This window comes from Chanodichthys erythropterus, chromosome 12, assembly GCF_024489055.1.
Source record: "Chanodichthys erythropterus isolate Z2021 chromosome 12, ASM2448905v1, whole genome shotgun sequence".
Classification (NCBI taxonomy): domain Eukaryota; kingdom Metazoa; phylum Chordata; class Actinopteri; order Cypriniformes; family Xenocyprididae; genus Chanodichthys; species Chanodichthys erythropterus.
In genome coordinates, this window is record NC_090232.1 from 9,750,725 (window position 1) to 9,772,738 (window position 22,014).

Below are 22,014 nucleotides of genomic sequence, written 5' to 3' on the forward strand. Positions count from 1 at the left end.
CTTTAAATAAATTTAGAAAGCTAAACTATTAATAACAGTAAAGCAGGACCAAAAAAAGATAACACATAATGCAAGCAAACATCAAGACGAAAACAATGAACAATGTGGGCGAGTTTCAACGGTCCCTATGGGCTTTCCCAAAGGTGTGTAAATTTACCTAAACCAAAGAGCCATGGTGTTAAAGAATGAAGAGGAGCAGGAGAGGAAACAGGGACAGACAGAAGATGAAGCGTGCTAGAGCACAGCATGGAGTTACCTGAAATAGGAAAGAGAGGAGGAAGAAGAAGAAAACACCAGGATGACAAATGCAACATTACAGCGATGGAGCAAATGCTTTAAACAACATCACACCAGAATTGTGCTTCAGCTCATCCATTCTATCCAATGCCCATGAAGACAAGAGTACAAAACCTTTGGTGTATATATGACAGAGATCTTCAATTTATCAAGCCCCTGTACATAGTTAAAGGTGAAGTGTATCATTTTTGAAATGCTAAGATGGTTTTGAGAAATGGAAGATCAAGTCAAGTGCATTGCACATTATATACAGTAAAGCAGAAATATTAAGAGCAGCACGCAAGTGTTTAAGGACCTGTTTGGAATCAATTCCATTTGGTCCAGCAATTAGAGCATAAACAGCACACTTCACCTTTAAATAAACAGAGACGATTCTTATCAAGTTTCCATGCTTATTTTCAGGTTCAATATCTGCTCACCGTGTGTGAGACCATGCTGGAAATTTCCAGGTGCTGGGCCAGGAAAAACAGCTCCTTTACAGGCCTGAGGCTGTCCAGGGATCTTGGTGCCAGGGCTCAGTCCTGGAAACGGGAGAGCATGCAGAGGCGCAAAGCTTGGTAAGACACCCGGCTGTACTGTGGTGGGATAGGAGGATGGAAGGAGAGATAGAGAAGGGGTGGGAAGCGCTGGGTTCCCACAGGAGATCTCACCAGCTGCCTAAAATACAAGCAACGAAAAAGTATTATACAATTTTGTTCAAATATAGACAAAACTTTTAAAACCTTATTGCTTCAGACAAATTCCTATTTGACTCCAAAGAAACTGGCTGACCGTTTTGGGAGTGTTGATCAAACTGTAAAAAAAAAATTATCAAAAGTGACAGCAAAGATTTTTTTTTTTTAAATACTGTTCTTTTATACTTTCTATCAAAGAATGTTTCAAATAATGTGCCACGGTTTCCACAAAAATATTATCTGCCATCGCAGAAATAAATTAATTATTGTAAAATGTAATAATTTCACAATATTACTTTACTGTATAAAATAAATGCAGCCTTGGTTAGCATCTTGGTAAGAATCTTACCATTTATTACCAATTATTTTTATAACTAATATTCTAATTTTTATCCCACATATGCTATAACTGCTAAGTGGACAAATTTAACATGGTGTTTTCAGTTTGCTGACAGTATGACACGATTTGTCCGATAAGCTAGCATACCCATCACAAGTTAAATAAGATAATATATTTATATTTTCCTCTTAAAATCATGTAGTTACATTTTCAGGATATGATTAGATATAATAATAATAATAATAATAATAATAAACAATAAATATATTTTTTTTATTTAAAAAAACAAAAATAGGACAATGTTAAATGCTATATTGGACATAGTTTATATTAAATATTAAGGATTTAGGAAGCATTTTGTATGACACCACAACTCATATGATGATCCACATCTAGTAATCAAATCAACCATTATGTGTCTTTTTTGTATTTTTCTTTAAGAGAACTCACTGCTGCCATAGAAACAGGGCTGTCTCCCATTGAGGTGGTAGTGAGGAGCCTGGCCACTCCCTGCACCACTGATGGACAGTCACTCTGAGCACCATCTGGGGGCGCCACTAGGGTCAGCTTTGGAGTGGCCTTCTCTCCAGCCTGGAGTCGCTTTGAATCCAAATCCATAGCAGACTTTGTCCAAATCATCTGGACCGATCCAGCACCCTCTGCGGTCACCGGACTTCTCTGAGTGCCGATATGATGGTTCTCATCTCTTCCCATCCCTTCCTTATAGGTCTGATTAGATGGATGGGTAGAGAAGCTGGCAGACGTTTGTGTGTTTGATGGCGTTTTGGCAGTGGTGCTCAGCGTTGCTGCAACTTCAAGTTGCATGCTTGCAGGTACACTCAGACGCTTGCGTTTCAGTGCTGGTGGGCCCTGAACTTCAGAGTTATTCTTACCGTCCTCTGGGACGGAGATGACCTGTTCATTTATTGGATAAAGCAAGGTTAAGAAACAAAAGTCTAACTATATTTTCCTAAAGAACGCAACATTCAAGACAGGGGTTCTGATGTACCTTTTTTAGTTTTGATGTACCTATTGGTTTCTTCCTTGCCCTGTAAAATGAAGAGAAGGGGTTTAACAACATGAACTTTGGTTAAGTTTAATATTTACCAAAGAAGATTCCACTTTGTTAATTTTTGTTAAAATTAGAAAATATTTTTTTTCTTCAGAAACATTGGCTAAATATCTAGGAAGTGTGTAGTAGTGTATAATCATACTTACACCACACCAGTGATGTGACCATGTGCTTTCCGGGTTTCTATAAGCAGAATCCTTTTGAGACAATGAGAGAAATTCAACAGAAACTCACCATTCTGAAGGAATTATTATCATTATTATTATTATAGATACACACACGCACATACACATTCAAAAGTTTGGCATCAGTAAGTGTTTTTTTTTTTTCAGCAAGCACACATTAAATTGATCAAATTTGACAGTAAAGACCTAATGTAACAAAAACTATTTTAAATAAATGCTGTTCTTTTGAACTTTCTAAGTTCTTTCTAATTTCAATGTCTTAATGATTTGATTTGCATACCTGGATTGCATCCATCCTTTAGGCCACAGTGGTTTAACATCAGACTCCAGGAATGCTTTCAGATACTCCTCCAAACTAGAGCTTGCGGGCGACTCAGAATCATAAATCATCATCTTCATATTGACAAGCTCACACAGAAACTCCCTGTAAAAGTCAATTGAGTGACAGTTTTGGATACAGGTGATCAAAGCTTACATAATTGATTTTGTCACAAAATTTGCTATTCAATAAATTATTAGAGTATTTGATGAAAAGTACATAGAACTCTTGTTTTCTATCATTTACTAGTATCAAGACTTGTTTGTTTGAACTGCGCCCTCTATTGTACAGGCGTGAATTTGCATTTCCTTAAACCTGAAGCTTATTCATTTCACTTTTGGTGTAAAATGGCCGTTACATTTGCCAAAAATTGTTCATTTTTATAACAACAAAAACGTTCTAACAAACAGGCCAGCCCTGATGAGAAAAAGTAACGCAAATGTGAAGTAACGCATTACTTTCCATACAAAAAAGTAACTAAGTAATGCAATTAGTTACTTTTTTAGGGAGTAACACAATACTGTAATACATTAAATTTTAAAAGTATCTTTCCCCAACACTGCTTTTAATAATCATGCGCACACACACACACACACACACACACACACACACACACACACACACACGAGACCAGACCTGATCTCTTCATTCCATCTGAATCTCTTGCGAGGCCCAAACACTCGTTTTCCACTCCTCTCCTCTTCTTCCTCGTCGGAACCGTCAATCGCCCTCTCTTTCTCAGCCTCAAGCCTTGACACCAAAAATAACATAAAAAAAACCTGAGGTTGTATTCTAACAGAAAACTGCAGATCAATTAAAACGTCAGTGAATGTACAGTGATCCAGTGAAAGTGATCAAGGTATCACACTTTAAAAATGACTGATTACTTGGCAGCTCTGGCTTCAGAGTGAGCTTGGCAGTGATTCTGGAAACGGGTGATCTGTTCTGGCATGGACCTGGCCACCGCATCCTCCAACTTCTTCAGCAGCTCCTGCAGCTGTTCATCCTATAAGACACATGAACGGCACATTCAGCTTACAGAAACATTAAACTGGATTTATGCATTTATGTAAATGCATTGTGCTTCTAAATGCATCGTGTTTCCTTCTGGAGCATCAGTGAATGTTTGAACCTTTTTTAATAGTTGTGTTTGAGTCCCTCGATTGTCCTCAGTGTGAAAATATATATCTCAAAATCATACAGTCACTGCTGGAAAGGGTTCAAATATGCAAAAGATGAAGGATTTTTCTGAACAACAGAGGGCATTTTATCTGCTTAGGACAAACAAGTGACTCATGAACAACTATCACAAAACAAACAAAAAAAAGAGCCATGGATCATTCAGGTAACGACAGTATTAAGTATCAAGTGTATATAAACTTTATAACAGGGTCATTTTAATACATTCAACTTTTATTTTGTATTGTGGACTATAGGTAAACATCTCATCTTATTCAGGACAGTACTATATAAATAAATAAAATGCATTTTGTATGATCCCTCTTGTTTTGTTAAAATAATGAACATTTTGCAGATTTTGCAAGGTGTATAAACTTTTGAACACGACTGTATATACTGTATAAAGACGAGACGTAAACATCTGTTACAATGGTAGACATTGTAAACAGAATCTGTAGTTACAACAAAAAGAAAAAAATATGGAGATAAGGTTAGAAAGCATAAAGCTTGTGGTGTTAAAAGTCAAGTCACCTTTATTTATATAACGCTTTTTACAATGCAGATTGTGTCAAATCAGCTTTACATTGATAACTGGTACATACATTTTGGCTTGCACAGCAGTTCTTATAGAATAGTGTCAATGCAGGCAGATCAGGAATACTGTTGAATATCAAATGTCAAGTGTCCCCAACTAAGCAAGCCAAGCCGTTAAAAAAATAAAAAATAAAATGTGATTCATTACATAAGTGCATCAAATATGCTAAACATGGAAGCTAGAACGCGCTAGAACGGTTCTCATGCATGCACATTTGAGCTTCTTTTCCTTTTTAAGGGATAGCTCACTCAAAAATGAAAATTCTGTCATGATTTACTCACCCTCATGTTGTTCCAAACCTGTAAGACTTTAGGCTTTTATTCACAAATAAACATTGCTCAGCGTACATAAACAGAAGCTCAACCGGATCTGCTTGACATGCGAGAACAAACCTCATTGGTTCTAGCGGAAGCTCAAACGTGCTGCGTAACACAAGAATGAACCTCACTGGTTCTTGCATGTCAAGCAAACATGCTTGAGCTTCCGTTTACCACAACTGATGTGTGCATAGATGAATGTTTATAAATATTTTTCAGAAAGATTTGAACTATACTACTTTTCTGAACCTTGAATGTCGTAATTTCATTGCTTTCTATTGAAGATAAAAAAAAATTTAAAAAAAACCTGGGATTTCATCAAAAAAAAACTTTGTGTTCTGAAGATGAACGATGGTCTTATGGGTTTAGAACAACATGAGGGTGAGTACTTAATGACAAAACTTTTATTTTTGGGTGAACTAACCCTTTAATGCTGGTTGGCAACCCTACTTGAAGGTCCTTTTTTCGCCACCTATTGCGCAACACCTGCGTTACAGTTGACGTAAAATAAAGGATCGGGCTTAGGATAGCAGATATCGATGAGATGGGGATTTTTGCTATGCTGAGGTGTCAAGCAGTTTTGTAAGTTTACAGACCTGCTGTAGATTGTGGAGTTTTTTGGCTCTTTTAACCAGAGTGCCTTTGCTGCAGGACAGCTGTGATGCCAAGTAGGAGAAGATCCTGGAGCGTACTTTCCCACTAAGTTGTTTGGAGTTCACCTCCAAACTGAACATACAAAGAGAAAGAATCAATATAAGACAATAAATTGATTTAAACTACAAATCAGTGCAATACAATAAAAATGTTGAATAATAAATAAATAGAGTAAGTAATGTAACTTACTCTATTAAAACACTGTTGAGCTCTGAAGACAAAATCTCCATCTTATTTTGTCCTTCAATTTTCTTGACAGCCTAAAGAACAAAATAACTCATGTATACCCGCAAACTCTTGTCTAATCCTCTAAAGCCATCAAATTAAACAATACCTGGGAAAGTTGCTTAATGTGTTGCTCTAATGTAGGTGGCAGTCCATCTGGGAGTAATGTGGATGGCTTCTCAGTGACGGATGCAACCAGAGCCTCTCCGTTCTCTTCCAGGCTTGCAGAGCAGATGTTCTGCGGCTCCCCCAAGAGCCCATCTAAGTCAAAGTCTTGCTCTGCTGCTTTGACTGCCTGAAGGAGGTCGTCTGCACTGGCAGAACCAATGAGTGTGAGAAGAGGGTCAGATGATATGGGTGGTTCTTGAACCTCAGCTTGCATGGTGGGACCAGTGTCGTTGAGAGCATTGAACATCTGCAGCTGCTGAAGCTTTTCCTTATGGAACTTCTTTAGCATCTTATCAATGCTTAGCGGCTTCTTGTTTTTCTTCTTCTTTGCAGGTGATTTGTCTGGTGGGGTGCTGAGAAGGAAACCACAAGAGGGAACAATGAGGGCATTTGAGAAAGAATCAGTGGAAACCTTGTTCCTAAAGGAGGTTGTGAAAAAAAAAAATGTTTTCTTAACAGTAAACAAACTAAATTGATCACTGGAGCAGTAAAAACCTCTTCCTGGCTTCCTCCTCTTCCTTCTTAGCAAGCATGTCATCTTCTCTCTTTTTCTTCCCCATCTTTTTGTCTTTGCCTTGCTTAAGCTTTCGTTTCTGAGTGATGAATCAGACCAAATGAGAATGTATGTTGACAAATGGAAATGCTCATATATTGAACAATTTTGCTAATCTGAAAAAAACAAGCTGTTTTTTTGCAAGACAGTGGATACAAAACAGATGTAAGGGTCGTCTAATGTGTTTACGCACCTTGGCTTTAAAACCATTGTCCTCAAAATCATTCTGGTTATCTCCTTCATCAGAGGCTGGCCTGAACTGGAGAGTTCCAGAGTTGATGTAGAAGCCTCCATATCTGGTGGTGAGACAAGCTGGGACGAGCTCATCATACTGTGACATGCAGTGGCAGCAGAGAAAAAGAAGACTTGAGTAAAACATGCATGTGATCTATAAGGGGAATAATCTGATAAAGGTGGTTTTAGCATCTGGCCTGAACTCACAGCCTCAGAGTTATCAATGAATGAATCAGATTCATCGTAACCAAAGCCTATATCCACCAGGTCCTGTAATCTGTCTTTTTTTCTTTTGCCAGCTTCACCCTAAAAAAAAAAAAAAAAGGCAGATATTCATGTAGTTGAAATACAACTTAAATAACACCACCTCTATAGTTTTTTCCCCCCAAGATAAAAATACTAAGTTTCACATAGTTATAATATATAAATCATGCTGTCCAATTCCACCTTCAATTAAGGCAGTCTTGGATATTGTTTTGCATTTTGACTCTTGATATTTACTTGTCTTGACAGTACTATGAAACCCAGCTTTAATTCACTAATATAGACATAGACTTACTTGTGATGAAGCTAGAAATATAACATCTTGGCAGAAATCATACGCACATATTTCGCTTCAAACTTTCTTGCAAGTGCCTCCAGTTCATCTCTCTCCCTGTCCTCCACCAATTCATCTAATGTTTGTAGTTTCTTTTTCTCAGTGGTTTCCTTAAAATAGAGAGAGAAGATACAAGTGATTTTCCTAAATTCACCAGTACTGGTTTAATCCTCACTCAAATTGCAACACTTGTTTAAAACAATAAATAATATTTTTAAGTAATATGGGTAACATAAATGTAGTACTTTTCCAATCAAATATTTAAACTATGACTTTTTTTCTACATTCCTAAAATGTTTAGGGATTGAAAATGATTAAATATAAACTCAAAGCATATACAGCTCTGGAAAAAATTAAGAGAACATTGCAAAGTTAGCAGTTTCTATGGATTTATTATTTATATGTATCTGTTTGAGTAAAATGAACATTTATTCTACAAACTATTGACAACACATCTTACAAATTTCAAATTAAGATATTGTCATTTAGGGCATTTATTTGCAGAAAATGACAACTGGTCAAAATAACGAATAAAGATGCCATGTTTTGAGACCTTGAATAATGCAAAGAAAACAAGTTTATATTCATTTTTAAACAACACAATTCTAATGTTTTAACTTAGGAAGAGTTCAGAAATCAATATTTGGTGGAATAACCCTGATTTCTAATCACAGCTTTCATGCGTCTTGGCATGCTCCCTATCAGTTGATCACATCGGTGTTGGCCGACTTTATGCCACTCCTGGTGAAAAAATTCAAACAGCTTGGCTTTATTTAATGGCTGCTGACCCTCTTGCTTACATTCCAGAGGTTTTCAGTGGGGTTCAGGTCTGGAGATTGTGATGGCCGTGACAGGGTCTTGATCTGGTGGTCCTCCATCCACACCTTAATTAGCCTGGCTGTGTGGATTGGAGCATTGTCCTGCATGAAAAAACAATCCTTCAAGTTGGGGAACATTGTCAGAGCAGAAGGAAGCAGGTTTTCTTTCCGGATAATCTTGTACATGGCTTGAGTTATGCATCCTTTGCAAAGACCTATCTGCACGATTCTAGCCTTACTCAAGAACCACCAGATCATCACCAAACCTCCACCAAATTTCATAGTGTGTGCGAAATATTGTGGGATGTAGGCCTCTCCAGGTCACTGTCTAACCATTAGAGGAAAAAGCTGAAATCTGGACTCATCAGAGAAGATCAGAATCAGGCAGATCTGTCTTTGTGAAGGACACGTGACGTGACTCAAGCCGCGTACAATGTTATCCTGGAAGAAAACATGCTTCCTTGGATTTTCGTGCAGGACAATGCTCCAATCCACACAGCCAGGCCAATCAAGGTATGGATGAAGGACCACCAGATCAAGACCCTGTCAAGGCCATTACAATATCCAGACCTGAACCCCACTGAAAACCTCTGGAATGCAAGCAAGAGGTTCAGCAGCCATTAAATAAAGCCAAGCTGCTTGAATTTTTTGCCAGGAGTGGCATTAAGTTGCCCAATAGCAATGTGATTGACTGATAGGGAGCATGCCAAGACGCATGAAAGCTGTGCCAAATATTGATTTCTGAACCCTTCCCAAGTTAAAACATTAGTATTGTGTTGTTTAACCCTTATAGGGTCTTTGGGGTCTTTTTGGACCCCAAATGACGTTTGCTAAAATAAAAAATAAAAAGTTCTCTTTGTCCAAATGGCATGAAACTTTGTACAGTGGTTAACACTTTCTAGATCTACAAATAATAAAACAAATTGGAGTGATATCTTGTTTTTATGTTAGTGTAAAAAAAAAAAGTCACATTCAGGGTCTTTGGGGTCTCCAGAGACCCCAGGCAACAAAATGTAATTTTGTAACAAAATAATTGTTTTTTTAAAAACAAATGTAATTTTACTCTGTTTATCAATGTTTTTACTTCATATTTGTGCAGTTTTTGAAGGATTTATATCTTTTAAAATTCTATAAATAAAAAGATATTTTGTTAAATGGGTTTTTATACAAAAACAGCTTTTTATATAAAATTCACTTTATAAAAGACCCACATTTCTAACTTTTATTCATGGGGATAGCATGGATAATTTGACATGGTTTAGTGTAAGATTTTTGCCCATCTTTTGGAAAATGCAGTTTTAAAAGTAAAAAAATTACCACACTAAACCACATCAAATTATCCATGCTATCCCCATGAATAGAAGTTAGAAATGTGGGTATTTTAAGATATATTTTTAATTTATTTATATACATTTAAAAAATATGATAAATCCTCCAAAAATTGCACAAATGTGGACTAAAAACATTAATAAACAGAGTAAAATTATTAAAATTATTTAAAAATATATATACATATTTTGTTACAAAATTACATTTTGTTGCCTGGGGTCTCTGGAGACCCCAAAGACCATGTGTAGGCTACACACCCCAAACGAAGAAAATGAATATAAATTAGTTTTATTTGCATTATTCGAGGTCTGAAATCATGGCATCTTTTTTCGTTATTTTGACCAGTTGTCATTTTCTGCAAATAAATGCTCTAAATGACAATATTTTTATTTGAAATTTGGAAGAAATGTTGTCAACGGTTTGCAGAATAAATACAATTTTGTAATTTTACTCAACCAAATAAATCCAGAGAAACTGCTAATTTAAACTGCAAACGTCTGTATTATAGTGTTTAAATTTTGCTTTTAGCAAGAATAAAAATCAGAAAACACATTAATGTCATTGCTTGTTTACCTTTGCGCTGATCAAATCCGGGTAGCAAAACTCCGGGCAGCGTTGTTCATCCGGCTCGAAGAGTTTTAATTCCACTCTCGTTGCAGCATGTTGAAGTGGTGGCGATGCGACTGCCTGCGTCGGCACAAGTAAACCCTGTTTGACAGGCTGGTCACTGGCATTGGGGACAGGAGGGACGGCGGGAAGAGGAAAGTGAGCATTGCTTGAGATTGCGGTGAGATGAATTCTTCGTGGTGCAGCCATTGCTCAGGCCGATGGCAACGATCCACGATTCTCCCCGAACAGGTGCGCGTTTGGTTGATTAATTATGAACCTGTGAAGCCAATTGAAGGAAGTGTCATTTTCCTGCCTTAAAAGGGAAGCTGGGTAAGCAGCGCTTCGTAATTATGCTCTTGGAGGTCCACACTACACAATTTTAACGTCTCAGCTAACATAACGTTAACAGTTTCAGTCCTTGGTAACGACTAAAGGCAAACACAGCTAACTTTAACTTAACTTTGCTGCAGTTGTATTTGTACAGTAGACGTTTATTACGTGAAAATACCTAACTTACTTAAGTCGACGTAAAACGTCAGTAGCCTATAGGGCCTACAAGTTATGAAATCAAAACATGACAAAACTGTAACGTTTTTAGTTTTTTGTTTGTTTGTTTTTTTAGAAAAAAAAAAAAATACAACCACAACGTTTGTAGAGCGTTTTTTGTTCTTTTAAGTTTTTGCAATTGTAAATTTAATTTACCAACTGACAAATGCCTAGGTCTAAATCGTTTAAAACTGAAGGAAGACACTTTTAACTCTCGAGAATAAAAAAGAGCTCTGATAATAGGCAGTCCTATGCCATAGCCTATAACTTTAATTCAAACCTGCGCGTGAGTTAATTAATAATATAGAAACAAGCCGAAGTATCATTTGTCTATATCCTTCTGATTGAAAGATGTAGGCCTACTTGGCAAAACATTTTCATGACGGCGTATGTAATTCCAGGTTGAAAGTGTAGTGATTTCTTAAAACGTCGTAATGTATGCAACTGCAGCAAGCAATGATTTATCTGTCATACGATAACAATCCTCGCCACAACATGATAGCCTGCTTTCTCAGACAGTGCTTCAAGATTAAAAGGATAGCTCACCCAAAAATGAAAATTCTGTCATTTACTCACCATCAAGTAGTTATAAACCTGTATTTATATGTATTAAAATGTCTTTGTTCTGCTGTAGGATGAGTAAATGACAGAATTTCATTTTTGGGTGAACTATCCCTTTAATCTAGGATTAGGCCTTAGTTCAATCATTTAATTCCTAGGACATTTAAAGGGTTAGTTCACCAAAAAAAAAGAAAAAAAAAGAAAATGTCATTTATTACTCGCACTCATATCATTCTACACCCTTAAGACCGTTGTTCATCTTCGGAACACAAATTAAGATATTTTTGATGAAATCTGATGGCTCAGTGAGGCCTCTATTGCCAGCAGTGTCACTGCACCTCTCAAGATCCAGAAAGGTACTCAAAAAAACAGTTCATGTGAGTACAGTGGTTCTACAATAATATTATAATAACGAGATTACTTTTTTGCACAAAAAAACAACTTTTCAACAATATCTAGTGATGGGCGATTTCAAAACACTGCTTCATGAAGATTTATGAATCTTTTGTTTCGAATCAGTGGTTCAAATTGCATATCAACCTGCCAAACTGCTGAAATCAAGTGACTTTGGCTCTCCGAACAACTGATTAGAAACAAAAGATTCAAAGAAGCTTCGAAGCAGTGTTTTGAAATCGTCCATCACTAGATATTGTTGAAAAGTTATTTTGTTTATTTGGTGCACAAAAAATATTCTCATCTCTTTATAATAAGATAGAACCACTGTACTCACATGAACTGTTTTAAATGTTTTGAGTACCTTTCTGGATCTTGAGAAGTTCGGTGACAATGCTGGCAATAGAGGCCTCACTGAGCCATCGGATTTCATCAAAAATATCTTAATTTGTGTTCCGAAGATGAATGAAGGTCTTAAGGGTGTAAAACGACATGAGGGTGAGTAATAACTGACAGTATTTTCATTTTTGGGTGAACTAACCCTTTAAATAGCTTTTATAAACATGCCTATATATATAATATATTTTACTGGCGTACATATTAAGACAAAACGATGTGGCAAGCCATATTTTAAGATATGTCTACAAGGCGCGTTCAGATGAAACAGCTCAAACATGCATTTTAGTTGGGGACTATAGGCTTAAACCTTGTCTGTGAAACCGGGGGAAAACATTTTAGAGATTGCTTGCTGGCCCTTACATTTACTACAAAAGAAAAAGGGTGTAATTATACCATGATGACCACAATTAACCATGAGTTTTGCTACACTAACCATAGTTTACCATTTGTATAACCACAGTTTTACTACAAGAAGCTACCATGGTTAATCCAACAAAAAACATGGTTACTGTAATAAAGCCGATTCATTTTTTGTAAGAGGGGGAGGGGAGCAAACTGGAGGATATTTGTGTGTTTGATTGGGGAGACATACAAAATGTCTCCAGGAACCGGTTTGTGAACTACTGCTATTTCTGAAGAAACCTCTAGAAATAAAACATACCACAGATGCTCATCCATGTCATGTAATGGTGAATCGTTGATATGCTGTTTTGCACGGCATGTTCTGAAGTCTCCAGCAGCCAATCTGTTCGTGAAAGCGTTCGGCTGAGGGCTTTCATTCTATCTCCGCGGCCCTCGGTGAAGCGCGTAGCCGCCGACAGTCGAACAATCTCCATAAAGAACTCGCTCGAGTTATCATGGCAATGGAGGATTATTGTTTTCAGATGCAGAGCGCAAATAGGAGACAGACAGGCTTTATCTCTAATATGGATTGATCGATGGCTCGCTTTATCAATCAGAAGACTTTCTATTCGATCAAACGTTGACGATATACTGGTAGCGATACATATTTACTAGACAAATTTCATCACTGATATGGACACCCACAACTATTTCCAAAATCACAGTTCACTGTTCTCATTGGACGGAACACAGCCTAGTCAGTTTAGTCGTCATCATCCTGCGCCTTACTTACTTTTTTATTATGAAATGATTATTGTAGTGCGTTTATGTAGTCTCCCGTTGTTACTGTGGTTCAGCTGATGTATACAAACAGGTAAGGTTAAAGAGCGATTGCCTACTTAACAGTATTACTGTAAATATTACGTTTTATATGACATCCTCCTTTTCTCATTTAACATAAATTTTATTATATAAATGTCGTGACCAACATGGCATTGTGCATCGCTTTTAACCCAACAGTTACTGCTTTGATTTTGTAATATCCACTAATATTGTACAAAAGGAACGGTCCGCCATGGTGCTGTCCATGGTGCTGAATGAATTCTGTCTGTTTACGTAGGCTACTGACGTAGAAAGCCTAGATACTTACGGACGCGTCTTTCAAATACATTCACGGCAAGTGTGATGATATGCACTGCAATTATATAATGTATTTGTATGTGATATTTTGTTTCTGCTTAGTGTTTGAGGAGGTTATGGTCTGCCTAAGCTACTTTTCGCCCAAATAGTAGAGAGTTTTTAGAAGGCTGTTCTAGTCAAATAATACGATTTGAATAATATGAAGAATTTGATTTGACTTTCATGTTACTTTAAGAAATACTTTCAGTTTCAAGCATGTAAAGTTGACCAATAGATGGCAGCAGATTTCTTAAAACTGAAGGTAATGAGTGTTAATCAAGTCACTTTTTGCATTTTAGGCTTTGGTTATTATTTGATAAAGTGATGTACTTTGTTTCTAAACAGTTTCATTTTTGTACTACCATGTAAAGATTATTCAAAAACAACAATGACTAATGAAGAGAAAATGAAACTATATTTCAAGGTTCTAAATTCTATAATAATTTAATGATTTTATGTGATTTAGAATTAAATTATCTAATGTAATTCTTAAATTGGAATTGTTTAATTATTTTAAGATTATTGTCTTTCCCCCCTGTGTTTTGTGTGTGTGTGTGTGTGTTTACTTGTTTTGACTATACTTGTGTGGACCAAACATCCTCACTTATATTGTGGAATACTTTCACAATCCACTAGTGAGGACATTGACTGGTCCTCGCTATTTTAAAAGGCTTATAAATCAGCCAAAATAGGTTTTTACTTAAATTTAGCGATGTGCACATGTTTCTGTGATTGGTAGGTTTAGGAGTAGGGGTTGGGTTAGATTATATAAAATATCATTGACCTGATATAAAATCAGTGGAAGTCTATGCAATGTCCTCACTAAGATAGCAATACAAACCTGTGTGTGTGTGTGTGTGTGTTTCTGTTACGCTGTGTACAACAAATTGCCCCTCTGGGATAATAAAGATTACCTGAACCTGAGGTAGGCCTAATGCTTTGGAAAATATATCACAAAAAAAATGAGGAGGCACTTCCTGCATCTTAATAAGGAATTCATGCATCTGTGGCCTTCACATATGATGCATTAGCATTGAGAGTCACCCCAGGTGGGAAAAAAGTACACTTCTGTAATGTGCTTAAAGTGCTCTATTTTAGCACACTAATTATGTATTTAATAAACTAAAAATTCTTTACTACTTCTTAAGATAATCTATGGGTACTATAAGTGATAACTAAATACATTTAAATAAAGAGATAGTATATTAAAAGCATGGTGTCTCAAAGTAGCACAGTTGAGTACACTTAGATGTTCTTAAGATGATCTAAAGAAGAGTTTTTAGTATTAAGTACAAAATTAGTGCGCTAAAATAGAGCACTTTAAGTACGCTTTTTTCACCTGTGACAGTTCATCAGTCTCCAGTCAGTACAAATCAAGTATACTTAAGTGCAATTTTAAGTATATTTCTGAGAAGTACATAAAAAGTAGACTGCAAGTAGGCTATACTTTCTTATTTTTACTTTAAAAGAAGTATAGCATACTAATAGCACACACTTGAATAAACTTCTTTTTCGTGAGGGTGGTAACGCAACGGTTTACTGATGATATGAGATGCAAATTATGACCGCGTTATGGAGGATGATCAGATATCTCTTTTAATTTTATTATTTGTTTACGTCGCTCAAATTAGCCAACTACAGAGAAACTGGTAGCCAGGCAACAGACAAATGACCAATCCTGAGTGGCGACGTTACTTCACGGATTCTACCAGCATGGTTAGACAACCATATAGAATAGAATTCTGTGCTGAGAACGGTTTGTAATACCAGGCTTAAGTGGAAACACAACTAGAACCGTTCGGCCCGACGGCAAAAAAGTGGCTAAAATAACTTGCGTTACTTATTTGAAAAAGTAACTTAGATATTTTGTTGTAGAAAGAAAAAGTAGTGCGTTACTTTACTAGTTACTTTAAAAAAGTAATCTGATTACGTAACTCAAGTTACTTGTAATGTGTTACCCCAACACTGCTTATAAGACAAGTTACTTGGCCACTGTCAGTTGTCTCAATAGGCCTACAATATAGTTCTCAATCCTGGCCCTTGAGTCCACTGCTGCACATTTTGGATCTCAAACTTTTATATGAGAAAAAAAAAAAACTTTTGATATTTGAAAGAGAGAGTGTATACTGGATCTGCCAGATGGTAGCACACCTGGTTCGTCCTCACCACCAACCAGTGTTTGTCTGCCTCTATAATCCTGTCTGATATGAATGATAGACAAGATCAGTTTAAAGCTTCTGTCCATTTCACACCGATTGAACAAGCTATCAGGAAATACTGGCGATAGATGTAGACCATTTACCGACTTTATTATATTGTTGTTCGGTCTGCTTTTCGTTTCCTCCAGCGGAAATCTCTTAGCCTTCTCTTTAGCAAGCTACATTAAGATTCACCTCACTTTCTTCTCTACGGGCGCTCACCGTGGAACGAGCCTCTTATGAATCGAATTTGACAGTCACAAAGGCGTCATAATTGCAGTCTGTCGCATTCCATTCCATGTTAACATATCACAAACTTATTCAAACGTAATTCGGGACGCATATGCTTTCGCTATCTCTCTCTCTCTCTAGCAATTATAAATGAATTTCACGGTGTAGGCTTTTAATGCTAATAAGATCCCCCTCCCCGCTGGCTTGCGAACGAACAGGCCAGTCTCACTGACAAACAGGGCGCGAAAACCCGTGGTGTGCGAGAGAGACATGCATGGCCTCAGAGAGAGAGAGAGAGAGAGAGAGAGAGTGCGAGAGATGGGACAGAGGATCAGATTGCATCTCTTTTGTTTAACCAGACTCCTGTTCAATGAGCTAATGGAGCGGAAGAGATTGGCGCCCCGCGGCTAGAGAAGGCCGACAGAAGCGCCGAATTAAAAAAGGTGTCAATAAATGTGTGAAAGACAATGAGCTAAAATACACACGCTTTATATGGAGGACAAAGAGGGACAGATGGAAAGTGAGGAGGGGGTTCCGACCAGTGACAGGACCCCTCAGCGTTTCATCAGAGCGGAGAGAGAGTTACAATATTGTCCCGGGATGATTTAAGGCGCACTGGGACTCGGGTCCCCAAAGTGAATAATTTAGTCCTTTTATTAACTTGAGCAAACATGAGCTGTTTTTAATTAACCAGTTAGATCAGAGCACGACGGCCAAATGCATTCATCAGTAGGTAGTTTAAGAGAAACACTAAAGTAAAACAAGTTTGACTTTAAGCTTAGTGTTCTCTTAAACTACCTTGATGAATGCATTTGGCTGTCGTGCTCTGATCTAACTGGTTAATTAAAAACAGCTCAAGTAAAACAAGTTTGACTTTAGGCAGAATTCGTTTACGAGTCTGAATCTAAACTATAGTTTGGGGAAAGACTCACTTCCACAGCTGCTAATTGTATTCTTATGCCACATATTAGTTGGATGAACAGACTATGTGCAGTATAATCACACTGTATCATTACTATAAAATCTGTAATCATAATTTAATGTAGGCCGATATGGAGTTTTTGGGAGAGCCCACTAGGAAGCGCTGTGACTTCCATCAGAGTCGTCTGTTGAGTAGCCTAATTAGGCAAAAAAATTAAGTAGGCTACATTTAATTAGACTCGGGTTCCATAAACACAATTATGTATTTAATTGACAGGCTCGTCTAATTATTCTCTCGCACAATTTACACCTCCTTTTCTTAACTGTGTATAACGTCACGTGAACCATCGTTTGGTAATGAGCAAATATAGTTGGAGAACAAATTATGGAATAATGTTTTTTTTCTGTATTGTTTCATATATACATAATTACTTTTTTATAATTTATAATCATCCATTTAACATTTTAGGCCGAGCGAGGATTGGTAGGCTAAAGTTGGGAAGAAAATGAATAAATCTTATAAGATTTACAGATTTTGGGTGCCTGCTTATCGGACACACCCAGTTTCTGGGGTCTGGGAACCTCTAATGATCTAATGCTATTGATGATAGATGATAATAAATAAGAGAGACCAAAAGTGCAGTTCTGTTGTAGGCTTCTTCTGGACCAGGATTGAGAACACTTTAGAACTTTTGTTTTTACACTGTGTTTCATGATTTGTTATTACAACATTTTTTTTTCTTTGGTCAAATCAACTTGGATAATTAATGTGGTTTAGATAACATACTATTTTGAGTTCTAATTGCCTTCATAGTATTAACTACATTTTTAATTTCAATTAACTCAAAATTTTAAGGCAACCATAGCTAACTTTCTTTAAGTTAAACCAACAATTCTTTTTTTTTTTTTTTTTTTACAGTGTTTTTGGAGTGGGCCGAGATAAGCAGCTCTTTTGGACGACAAGGGGAGGGCAGTGAAGGCAATTCATTAGGCAGCGGAGTTAACCTGCCTCGCCTTAATTAAAACATCTTCGCTAGTTTACTGTGTGGATGCGGGGGCGTCTCTGGGGTGTTGGGTTTCCTGCGCGCAGCAGATGGCCGCGTCGCCCGAAAATAATAGTTGACGCTCCTCCTCCCATGCTTCATTGTACCAGATCCGAACAACCGTGAGCCCGCGAGCCACCAGGGGATTAGAGCAGCGTGGATAACAAAGAGATATTAACTATTCAAGGCCCTCACGAACGACCGTGGTCAGTGTACATCTAGAACCGGGCTGATACCCCGGCGAATGACACGATTCACATGACGTCTGAGATTTATTTACTTAGCCTACAGGGAGAGATGGGTGATCCGGAGTTGTCTGAGGAACTGAAGTCTCGACACTTCTTGACTTGCCACTATCAATAAGCCTTCACTGACAGATTAATGATTTTTTTTGGAAGAGGGGAGTTAACTTTTAACTCTTTAAAACATATTTACAATGATCAGTAAATCACTGACTTTTACGTTTACGATTTAAAGTTGTTTTTTGATAACACAAGAAGAAGGGTGGCATATTATGTTTTGTCTTGAATATTTCTGTAATGAACGTTTCAGTTCACTCTCTTTTCTAAATATTTTACATAGGAGTTTAAAGTAAAAACAAATATAGGCTATAGGTGGTGTAACTGTCCAGACAGCAAAAGGCTGAAATTCTTAAAATTAGTTTGCATGCTTTATTAATATTTGCTCATAAAAAGTGAATACATTTTGTTTTAAAATATTATTAATAGGCCCTCTTTGAAAAACCTTTGTCAGTGTGGTATAACCATCATTGAAGCAAAAGTCATTATGTCATAAAGCCTCATGATTGCGGTGCTGTTTTTTTTTAAAGGTCAAGAAGAAAATTCAAGAAATTGTCAAGAATTTTTTTTTAAAAGAAAACGATTTACATTTAAAATGTAAAAAAAAAAAAAAGTTAAATCAATTAAGTTGTAATAAAAGTATTTTAGTTTTTACACCACTAGACATTTTTAAAGTGATTGATGGCACTCGTACGTCTGCAAGATGTCTGTTAAAGAAAGCATCTAGAAAGCATCTGCTGTTTACAAACAGACGTGATAGACGTCTTTAAGATGTCAGTTTTGCATACATTCTAAATCATAAACATCTTAAAGACAATTTAAAAGTCTATCTGACAGGAAACGTCCTATAGACGTATTGCAGATGAGCAAACACAATAAAAATACCTTGTCCAGATGTAAACGTGCTATCAGGGACTTGTTTGTTATAAATGGTCTTAAGGTTTTTGGTTTAACGCCATGTAGACATGTACTTTTTTGACACCTCGGCACCTAAAAAGTTAAGCCATATAAAATCGCTCGACGCTAGGTGGCGATACAAGAATGGTTTCTTCCACATGACGGTTCAAGTTTTTGACAGCTGTGGTACCTGTGTGCTTGATCATCATGATGTCGTGTCACAGGTCTTTTCTGCTCATTTTCCTCACTTTTCACGAGGATGGATAGAATCAATATGCTTTTAGCACAAACGCGAGTGCATAAGCACAAAGCCACACTCCCACGTGCAAGTGCCAGACTACTACACATTAATGCGTCCTTCAGTTTCAAAGAGTGATTAACGGGAGAAAATAGTGGACTGTAAAAATATGTAAATTACTCTCACAAAGGCTCCAAAAAGTTGGCGTCATCACCATTGCTCAAATTATATTATTACTACTAAATTTTGAAAATGTTAATCTGTTCAGCGGATTTCCCTGGGGAGGCAAGTAAATTAGTTCTATTTCCGTGCAAACCAGCGCAAGGCAACTGGAAGCGACAAGCACCTTCGATTCGCTGATTACAATTAGACAATCCCTGCTCGGGGTCCGTCAAGCATTGATAATTTTTGCCATATTAAGCACGTTTTAGCAAAAGGTGATAAGTCAGTTTTAATTGAAATTAAATTATTACTCTAATAGAAGTTTTGAGTTATTGTTATTAAAAGGATTCCATTTTGCCCTCATAAATGCAGACCATAAGATTTCTGAAGGGCATTGTAGGTTGGCAAGGCTGAATAAGGTAATTTGAAGGGGAATTGCGTTTTCTCTCTCTCTCTCAATCAGAAATGAAGTGAATTAAAACTCGGAATCAATCGCTTTTACTTTCTGCTTTCTCTGCAGCCAGACCAACAATTGCAGATAATTAGTGTGCGGGAAAGTTTTAATTGCATGATTAGCTGAGCGGGATTAAAGGGAAATTTGCCTGGTGGGATAGCCTAGTTTCCCACTAAAACACCAAACTGTGCTTGAGTGAAACACAAACACAGAAAGGAAAATCATTTTACACTTTAATTGGTTCCGTTTGTGGATCAAATGACTTTCAACAATTAATTTACGTTTCACACTCCAATTATCTGTGCATCGACTAATGTGCAGCTCAGTTTTGATAGCTTCAAATGAATTCACATTAAGTTAATTTAGTAATTAAGACCTTCAAAAGTAGTATATTGATTTTTTTAATTAAAATGTTTTATTAGAGCCTAATGGTTATTTATGATTATCGTTTAAATTTGCTTCAAGCTTCAGAGATGTTGGACTGAATGGACTGAACAGCCCAATCCATTTCATCTTCCTGGCTAAAGTTTGTATGGAATTTAATATACGATCATAAATATATCGGACCCCTTTAACTTCTTTAAATGGGCTTATTTCATAAAATGTTACTATGAGCAGAAATGCACAGTATGCCATGTGTGACAAGAATGTATAGCAATGTCAAAAAACATCCAGGTGGGTTTCCATACCGGATTCAGATTGATTTGGCAATATCATTTTGACACGTGTTGATTTATAATAAATTTGTATATAGTATCGCCTTTAAAGTAGCGAAAGTGGGATAAAAGTGGGCGAAAACGCACTGAACACTGCCCCTTGTGTGGCTTGCCTACTTATGATTATCAAGTTAATTAAAGCCCGCGCATCTGACACAGTCCCTCCGCCGGATTAAAAACAACAGGCGCCTTGCAACGCTTCGCAGGGGCCGCGTGTCAAGGGTTGTCTACCCAGGAGCCGCGCGCGTCTAGCGGATAGCGCTTGCTCAGAACCGGAGGGGTGCCCTTTCAACAACTGTTTTTCAAAAAGCAAACGACAAGAAGCCAATTATTGAACTTAGATGTCGGGGGAGGGCCAGAATGAAACCATTTCCATAATTCCTGTATGCGAAGTGATGAAATGTTTGGGGATAAAGAGTGGAGGAGAGAGATACAAACCAAGTAGCATCAAACGCGCGCTCACGCCGGGAATGTGTGCTTTGAAAGCGACTAGCGCTAGTAGAGAGGCCTTTTTTTTCTTTTTTCAAAGTGCTGATTTGAAATGAACACATTGAAATGCAGAGAGGCGGCCAGCCAACAGACTGCGGGGTCAAGTGACGAACGGATTATATGCTTCTTCTTAATAATATTAATTAAACAATTTGCATGCTAATAAGGTAACAATTATCGTGCCTCTCTGTTGAAAGATTTAGGTTATTACTACACACCATCCGGGTGCTACTGAGGGTCAGCGCAAGCGGGCGAGTGGTGAGAAATTTCAACTCAAATTAACATTCTGGCAGCTGGAGAAATTGGATAAATAAAGTGGAATTAATTCTCGGTAATGGAGGAGGAGAGCAGGGAGAGGGAAAGACCAGCATACTTACTTTATACATGGACAGGATTGATTACCATCGTGAATTCAGAACCATCTCTCTCTCTCTCTCTCTCTCTCTCTCTCTCTCTTTCTCGCTCACACACTTTCCAAATCCAATAAAAAAAACCTGGACATGTGCTGGACAGCGTTTACATTTAACAATTATTGAGGCAGGGGAACTACATTAGCCTATAAATAAAAAAACTAGGAGTTTACAGCTATTCTCATTTGGAAATATTTACTAAGTATTTTCATCTTCCTATTTTACATTTTTTTTTCTGTGCAGAATGTGCAGTAGGATTTCATCTTATTAATTTAATTACATAATTTACACAAAATGTCCTTTACATTCACAATAAATGTATTTGTTACCTTCTTTTACATTTTAATAATCCTATTTCTTTTTTTTTTCT

General features: G+C 37.1%; 1 protein-coding gene across 1 annotated transcript; it reads right to left on the reverse strand.

The window, feature by feature from the left end:
* Window positions 1-125: 125 nt before the first annotated feature.
* Window positions 126-10,373, reverse strand: ubn1 (ubinuclein 1). Its single transcript, XM_067402755.1, has 17 exons — window positions 10,131-10,373; window positions 8,140-8,205; window positions 7,419-7,463; window positions 7,020-7,118; window positions 6,772-6,909; window positions 6,521-6,618; window positions 5,967-6,378; window positions 5,822-5,892; window positions 5,575-5,704; window positions 3,775-3,893; window positions 3,524-3,637; window positions 2,849-2,992; window positions 2,530-2,580; window positions 2,321-2,360; window positions 1,762-2,226; window positions 717-954; window positions 126-256 (listed from the first exon to the last, which is right to left on the reverse strand). The coding sequence occupies exons 1-17, from the start codon at window positions 10,371-10,373 to the stop codon at window positions 126-128; spliced, it is 2,604 nt and encodes an 867-aa protein (XP_067258856.1).
* Between the last annotated feature and the right edge of the window lie 11,641 nt (window positions 10,374-22,014).